Source organism: Misgurnus anguillicaudatus, chromosome 12 (genome assembly GCF_027580225.2).
Source record: "Misgurnus anguillicaudatus chromosome 12, ASM2758022v2, whole genome shotgun sequence".
Classification (NCBI taxonomy): domain Eukaryota; kingdom Metazoa; phylum Chordata; class Actinopteri; order Cypriniformes; family Cobitidae; genus Misgurnus; species Misgurnus anguillicaudatus.
The window spans coordinates 13,929,703-13,938,518 of NC_073348.2; the positions used below are offsets into that span (position 1 = coordinate 13,929,703).

The 8,816-nt window shown below is 38.8% G+C and overlaps 1 protein-coding gene across 1 annotated transcript; it reads right to left on the bottom strand.

Annotated features, from left to right (window-relative positions):
- Positions 1–9: 9 nt before the first annotated feature.
- On the bottom strand, positions 10–8,814 carry tmem150c (transmembrane protein 150C). Its single transcript, XM_055209198.2, is given in 10 exon segments — positions 10–564; positions 3,236–3,413; positions 3,506–3,633; positions 3,722–3,789; positions 3,871–3,903; positions 4,002–4,055; positions 4,151–4,241; positions 7,632–7,675; positions 8,492–8,609; positions 8,758–8,814. Coding segments are annotated over 7 exon segments (744 nt in total). The 5' UTR covers positions 4,225–4,241; positions 7,632–7,675; positions 8,492–8,609; positions 8,758–8,814; the 3' UTR covers positions 10–355.
- Positions 8,815–8,816: the final 2 nt, after the last annotated feature.

An 8,816-nucleotide genomic window follows, 5' to 3' on the forward strand; every position in this document is an offset into this window, starting at 1 on the left:
AAACAATAATTATTCCTTTAACTGTAAATTGTAAAAAAGTTTATTAGTGTCTACACTATGTTGAACCATTTAAATTAAAGAAAGCATAACTTAAATTGTAAAAAGACAATATGTGCCAAGAAAAACATCCTGTATTTATATTCTCTTATTTTGTAAGTGTCTCTGATGCTTGATTCACAAATAAACAGGAAACACATCACAGTAAGTCTTTGTGCATTGCAAGACACTTGCTTTTAAAAGTCATATCTAGACATTCAGAAAAATCATCCAGAGATTTGTCTGGAGAGGTTACATTCTATTTACATGCATGACTGAAACTTGCAAAACCGTACTTGACAGACATTTTGAAGTTGGACTACAGCTGGTCTGATTGGTACTCTGAGACCTCAGAGAAAGTTTCAGACAGGCTAAGTGGAGGGTCCTGGTCTACGCTACACACTATCTCAAAATGATAATGACGGAACTCAATGGCAAATGTGCCCAGGTATGTCAGGAAGAACATAACCAGAGCCCACTGTGCCCGGGCAGCATGCATGTGTAGCCGCTGTGCCATTAGAGCAAACTCTGTAAACTCTAGTCAAGGTTGAAATATGAAAAACTAGGACACTTCTGTGGATAAAGCAGATAGCTAGACATAAATGTTATTCGGTCTAATATGTTTTGCATTATGCCCTTTGTGACAAAAAATATTAAACCAAATTTATGTGTTTGAAATGTTTACAAGTTAATTGTCAACACACCATCTGAAAATAACAGTGGAAGAGATGTATTTAAATGAACCATGTTTCATGAGTGCTATATTGGATATCACAATGATTTAATACTCATGACTGCAAACACCGCTTAAACTACCTTAAAGAGCCACTAACGTAGTTGTTGTCAGCAATATAAAACTAGTCTCTGGTATCCCCAGAATGTTAATGTAAAGATTCAGCTTAAAATACACCACAGATCTTTTATTATACAATGTTGAACATGGCGATTTGTGGCTGCAATGAAAAACGCGCTGTTTTGTGTGTGTTTCTTTAAATGCAAAGAGAGTCTCTGTCCCCTACCCATATGCAAAGTAGGGGGTAACACATGTGCTTTGGACTACATCAAAACTTTGACAGAAGGTTGAACTACGCGCTCAAAAGGCGGATTTGTATAATAACAGGATGTTTCTGCACACACTGGCGACTAATTTTCTGATAGAAACACATTTAAAAGTGCATTTTTTTTAGGTAAGGGGGGACTAGCCTAACTTTAAAGTTAAGGTTTTTAGGTTGGTTTGTTTTGATCATTGAAATGGGCTTTGCGTATTTGATTTAACTGTATGTGTGCTGGTTGTGTTGTATGGATAGCTAGCCATTACAGTAGACAAACTAAAAATCGACATAGCGAGGCTGGAATACAAACTAACAAGGCTTTGAACCAGATTTTGTTCCCAATTGGTTCGTTCCGAACAGAAACGGTATTTTAACGTTTCCGGTTTTTGGTTCAACCCTAAAATTGACGTTCCCGAACCAGTTGGAAAAAAAATTAAGTTCCCAAACCGGTTAATAACGTTTCATGTCAGCTGTGGGACAAATAAGTAGGCTGATCATTAGGACATTAAACTTAAGGAAAATTATGTAGACTAATAATTTAAGTCTCCATCTTGGCTACATTATGTAAGCGGCATAGCTGTAATTCTGACATGCCTACAGTTGTTGAGTGCACTTAAACACGTGCACACACACACAGACGGAGGACGAATTACAAACGGCGAATGCAGCATAAACAGTCGCTTTACATAAAGTGAAAATTACATTGTTTTTCAGAGCTTTATTCGCCAAATGTATTTTAATGGACTACAGTATGAGACACAGTAGCGCAACTCTCTCTCAAGTTTATACATCAAGAGTTCTGATCTTTGAAGGGCATAGGGATAAATACGTTTGATTGGAGTTGGGCCGGACACATTTAACCGCATGTGCATCTGTCCATACAGAAAATTGTTCCCTTTAGCGCCTTTTTGTGGTTAAATTGTTTAAAATCACTTAAGTGTTAACATTTGCAAGCCTTTCAAACAAGTGCAAATCATCAACTTTCACCCTATTTAAATTTGAGGATTAATCTGCGAATCACAAGTGAGACGAACCGTGGGTCTGATCTGTACGGATCAACTGGACCACTAATTAGTATTAAAAAAACAAACATCTTGAGATACTTGGTAGCCTACAATATTTACCTCTTATGATTGAGCATTAAGGGGGTCGCCGCGCCGTTCTAAAAAAATTTAACACATTGTTTTCTATGAGTATACGCACACCGCTGCCAACAGGTGGTGCCTGTCCGCGCCGTCCAGCTACGACTCAGAATCCCTCAGAATCCCTGTCGCGCCACAGAGTGCCACTCACATAGTTTAACATTAAATAACATCATATTTGTCCCAAATCGATTAACATTGGCTGCTAACATATATTTTGCATTTTGAAGTAGACGCTATCTGACGAAGCTTGCGCTATTTAATGTGCACTTCCGGTTTACGATACCTCCGAGTTGTCGTAGCTTGCGCTATTTAATGTGCACTTCCGGTTTACGATACCTCGACGTGGCGCTGAGCTGCGCGTCCGGTGTGTGACCCCCTTTAGAGACTTGGGCTTGAGTAGGCTCCTTGTTGGTGGCAAGCTTCTCATTTCTCCGATGAGTCAACGACGACCGGAAGTGAACTTCACCAAGTATTGCACAGAAATCTTGTGGAAGAATGAAAAAATTACAGTATTAACCAGTTACAATTATTTTGAATAAACGGTTCTGTTCCGGAACATATATTTTTTTAAAGTTCCTGGTTTGGTTTCTGTTCCTTGCAAAGCATCAAAAGTTTCTGGTTTTTGTTTTCGTTCCGTGAACCGGTTCAAAGCCTTGCCAACTAATGCATACTAAACTTCCTAAGACCGTTAAACCTTTAGGCCGCGGTTACACTAGACTTTCGGCCTGCAAAATGTCTATGCAGACCCTTGCGTATGTGGACCTCAACAAGTATTGTATTTATTCACACATCATGGATATTGGTGTAACTGCTTGCACAGTTATAGTTGTTTTAATATTATTGTACAAAACTGAATTATGCAACACAGATATTTTTAGTTTTTCATCCACTTGAAAAGGTCACGCTGTGATGAATCGTTAAACTATTGGTCACACGCCTTCATGTAATACAAATTTGCATGTCAAAGGTTCTGTAAAGTTATATTTTAAGGATGAAGGATACAGAGCAGCATGCAAGAAGTGACAGCTCCAGACAATAAGAAGCGGGGGATGCCGGCTCGTTTGCCTTCATTTCTCAAGTTGACCTTCAGGGTCATAAAGGACTGTACCCAACAGAAGAGCGTGCCTAGGCCAAAGGTCATGGATGTGCCAATATTATGCAGCTCCTCATCATTTGACAGCTAAATCAAAGGACATTTGAAAATGAGTTAGATGTTTAATTAAAATTGTAAATCTCACTGGTGTATATAGCTTGTGAGCAAATAATACATACCTGAAAATTCCCAACTAGTGTCATACCGAAGCAGGCAAGGGACATAGCCACTAAACTGCCAATGTTAAGCCAGGGTTTATGCACCTTAGGTTTCAGCTGCAGATATCTCAGCACTCCAAGGATAAATCCTAAAGTCCAAAAGAGAATAGACAACAAATGCCTCCTACAGTGAAAAAATAGCTTATTTGACTAAACCTAGACGTGAGCTGTTCATACCTACAAAGGATGCCATGTTCATGACCTGACTGAAAACGCAGCTTGCAGGAGGGGCATTGCCAGCAATGCTAAACGTAAGGAATAGGGTTAGAAAATGAAACTAAAACAAGCAAATGAAGCAATTCATAATAAAGTTTATGTTGGTTCACCTGATATAAGGAGGAGACTTTGATTCTTCCCTTCTGTAGACAGATAATCAGTTCGAAATAGACATCGAGTAATCATAATTAAAACATATTCATTTTTTTTAGTTGCTTAAAAACAGGTACATTTTACATACTTGTACTCTGAAGTTAGGGGGGAAATTTTCTCATCCTCTACAGCAATAAAATACCTGTTAAATTACAATATTACAGTTAATTAATTTGTGGAAACTGTACTATTTTAACATTTAAATGGATTAGGACAAAATAGACTCTGGATGCTCACACAACCCAGAGGCCAGCAGCTGTGAAGAGAGAAAACATTAGGGGCAGGAACATCCACGGACTGCACTTCCTCATGTCTCCTGATAAATCTTCTGAAATACAAAAACATCAAATTTTACTTTTCACTTTTTCAGTGTCACTTGTTCCAGATTTATTTTTAGAGGTCAAGCCCAGAATGGGCAAAGACCCCTATTGTATCCGTTAGTTTTCTTTTTCTTAACTATTATTCTTCTTCCTGTTCCATTGCGGTCTATGTGGCACACTGACAGAGGATAGTCCAAATAATATCCACAGCAATTTTGGAGTCTCTATCTCAAACCGGCTAGCGCCACCAACAGTCCAAAGTTGCACTTACGTTTTGCTTATAACTTCTGATCCGTAAGTCGTAGAAATGAAATTCTTGTTTCCTCTGATTCCTTGGCTCAAGACGATTCGATCCATCATGACAATTTTTCCGCCATTTTGAATTATTCGTAAAACCTACTTTTGCGAACTCGTCCTAGAGATTTTGCCAGATTGCCACGAAAATATTTTGTCTGAAATCAAGAGATTTTCCAAGATACTTTAAACTACTCATCCGAACTCAACTTTACTTTCTTCTGTGCCCTTTTTGGCTTGACCCCAGTAATTGCTGCTTGCAGCTATATTTCCAGTTATTTTCTGTATATAAGCTGCCTACAAGAGAAATAACAAAAATGCTGCCTGAATCTGCAATTGTCATTATTAAAATGATTATTAATTTATGAAATAATTAATTCAATTTTTGCCATTGACTACACCAAGTGTGATGTAAGGTTTTCAGCAAAAAGCAATTTGTGCATATATGAAATCAGCACATATGTGATAAAAAGCACTTGAATAAGACACATGTGCAAATGTGGGGAAAAAAGGTTGGCGCAAGAACACCTGTTACTTCTTGAACCAACTTATTCATACAAAGATTTTTAGTATTGATTGTTGGTCTCATTTAGTAGTTTAGATTTTGTAGTTGTTTCAGTGCTAAAATGCTTTGTGAAATGCTTCTTAGAGCAAAAAATAATAAGTCCCAAACTTGGTACATGCCAATCAGTGTTATATTTCTATTACTTACCTGTAAATGAGTATCAGCTGTGTTCACTACAATCTTACAATGACTTAAAAAATCATTCTGTTGTTAAAGACCGATACAGTCGTTTAGATTATTAAAGGTTCATGTTGTTCATCAAGTTAGTTTCACTTTCTCTATGCTCTGCAGTGACATCATAAGTCCACCCAGTTATTCACATATGGGTGTGAAAAGGATTTTTAAACTGTCTAATTGGTCTATTGATGTGTACATATGTCTATCTTTATTCAGAGTTTTACCAAAGGAATAACCTAATTAATTACAATGCAGATTCATTGAAATTGTTTTGTAGCACTCCTTGTACTAAATGTTAATTCATTAGTTTGCCTGCGCATTCAGATCTTAATGGTAAATGGTAAACGAACTTGGCTTGCTGTCCTCAAAGGGAGCTTTGCACCAGAGCTCTTAACCTTCAGAGAGAGCAAACCTGAGGCCGGGGCTCGAGCCCCAAGTTCAACCCCACTACAACAGAACTGCGCGGAAGAAGAAAGAGAGCCATGAAAAAGGAGATGGGGAGGAGGAAGGACGCCGCAAGAATTGGAGCTGGACACGGAGGCCCGAAGGCCGCCCCATACACTCACCTAAAGGATTACCAGGAGCACCATACTAATACTGTGTTTGACCACCTTTCACCTGCAGAACTGCCTTAATTCTACGTGGCATTGATTCAACAAGGTGCTGACAGAATTCTTTAGAAATGTTGGCCCATACTGATAGGATAGCATCTTGCAGTTGATGGAGATTTGTGGGATGCACATCCAGGGCACGAAGCTCCCGTTCCAACACATCCCAAAGATGCTCTATTGGGTTGAGATCTGGTGACTGTGGGGGACATTTTAGTACAGTGAACTCATTGTCATGTTAAAGAAACCAATTTGAAATGATTCGAGCATTGTGACATGGTGCATTATCCTGCTGGAAGTAGCCAATCAAAGGATGGGTACATGGTGGTCATAAAGGGATGGACCTGGTCAGAAACAATGCTCAGGTAGGCCGTGGCGTTTAAACGATGCCCAATTGGCATTAAGGGGCCTAAAGTGTGCCAAGAAAACATCCCCCACACCATTACACCACCACCACCAGCCTGTGGTAACAAGGCATGATGGATCCATATTCTCATTCTGTTTTCGCCAAATTCTGACTCTACCATCCGAATTTCTCAACATAAATGCAAAAAACTCATCAGACCAGGCAACATTTTTCCAGACTTTTACTGTCCAATTTTGGTGAGCTTGTGCAAATTGTAGCCTCTTTTTCCTATTTGTAGTGGAGATGAGTGGTACCCGGTGAGGTCTTCTGCTGTTGTAGCCCATCTGCCTCAAGGTTGTGCGTGTTGTGGCTTCACAAATGCTTTGCTGCATACCTCGGTTGTAACATGTGGTTATTTCAGTCAAAGTTGCTCTTCTATCAGCTTGAATCAGTCGGCCCGTTCTCCTCTGACCTCTAGCATCAATAAGGCATTTTCACCCACAGGACTGCCGCATACTGGATGTTTTTCCCTTTTCACACCATTCTTTGTAAACCCTGGAAATGGTTGTGCGTGAAAATCCAAGTAACTGAGCAGATTGTGAAATACTCAGACCGGCCCGTCTGGCACCAACAACCATGCCACGCTCAAAATTGTAAAAATCACCTTTCTTTCCCATTCTGACATTCAATTTGGAGTTCAGAAGATTGTCTTGACCAGGCCCACACCCCTTAATGCATTGAAGCAACTGATATGTGATTGGTTGATTAAATTATTGCATTAATGAAAAATTGAACAGGTGTTCCCAATAATCCTTCAGGTGAGCGCATATGCCCTTAATGATGACCGACAGGCCCGAATGCCCAGGCTCCTCCCGAACCCACGCCCAGAACCACATATAAACAAAAGTCCTCTTAATACCCAATACCCAATGTCTACAGGTCCATCTTGGCAGGAATTTTTGTAAATATAGTTACATCTTAACCCTCAGGTCATGTTGGGGACAAATGCAGGTAAAATTATTTTGTATAATTTTTTTCTCTTAATCTGATCAGTATAAATGCATCTTAAATATGTATCTTACTCTATATCAACAAGACTTTACAATGGGTTTAATTGCCCTATATTGCCACAAAAATAGGAAAGGTTAGGACACAAGTGTTAGTCTAATAACATTACATGTAGTAGGCATGTAAGGCTAATCATAATTACGATATTATAAATATTAGTAGGATTTTCCTTTCAATAACCAGTTTACCATAAATGAAGTTCTAAACGCAGGTTCGGGAGGAGCCCAAACATTCAGGCCTGTCAATCATCATCATCATGGGCGTATATAAGGCAGCCTTCAGGCCTCCGCGTCCAGCTGCTTAATTTCCGGCAGTATATGAAATAAATAAAATTACTGACCAATCTCAAGGTTTCATAGAAACTGTCTGCTGTGTTGGGTAGGTCTAGAGACAAAAACAGATAAACAAGATTAACTCTAGTGTTACTGATATTTCAAAACATCCCTGCTAAAAAAAAACAAGACACCATCACAGAAATTCTATTGGTTTTATTGGTAATTTTATTGGTTCGAATGGAATATGGGCCAAAACACACTACAGTGTTTTGGTCTTTGTTGGTCTGTATTGGTTCTATGTATTGGTTCTAATGAAATATGGCCCAAAAACACACTATGGTGAAGTGGTTTTAATGGTAAAAGCTAATGGTTCCTATTGGTATTTTAATGGAAACCATTCGAATTTTCTTTAATGGTTTTATTGTTTTTAGCAGGGATCAATAAAGCATTTAGTAGCCTATGAATAATACACAGTGGCTTAAAATGCATTTGTTTTGTGAGTTGTTTTTGCTCTTGCAGTGGACAGCTCCAGGTTCAATGAGATCTGTTCTCATTTAGTGTGAAAACTGACTACTTAGTTTCTGACAATAAATGTGCATATATTCTGACATATGCATGTTATAGTAGAGGATAGATAAATTGAGAGAACAGGCTAATATTCGTGTTAAGACTATCAAATTGTTTCGTTTGAACAATGAAAACATTGTTTTAAATGTAAACGCACTCAATTACAATTAACGCAAAATCATATCACGCGAAATAATAAAAAGGACACCGTGACAGATTCGTGCTGTGGTAATAGCTAATGCGCAACATACAACGGAAAGCCTGTTAAAAAAGTAGTACTGGTGCTTTTCTTTCTACGTAATAAAATGGTGGCTAGCACGTCTGTCATGTTAAACGACTCTTATGAACAACACCTTACCATCGCGTGTGAAACCCGCGTCTTCTTCATTTGATCAAGACATTCAGGCATCGTCTGCATTAGGTTGGACAAGTGGTTTGTCTGTATCAGGGTGCTGCCAGTGCCGAAACCAAATGTGCTGTGAAAAACATACAGGATGTATGTCAGGCCCGAACGGGTTTGTTTTGATATTGCTCAGACATTTTTTGCTCGTGTTAGCGAATCGCTTTTTAAAGATTCGTTTGAATGCATTCGCCATAGGCTACTAAAACCATACTGTAAGTTACCTCTGTTTTTTCCTGACTTCGCTGGACGTAAGTAATACGGTGAGGGAGGGTAATATAGC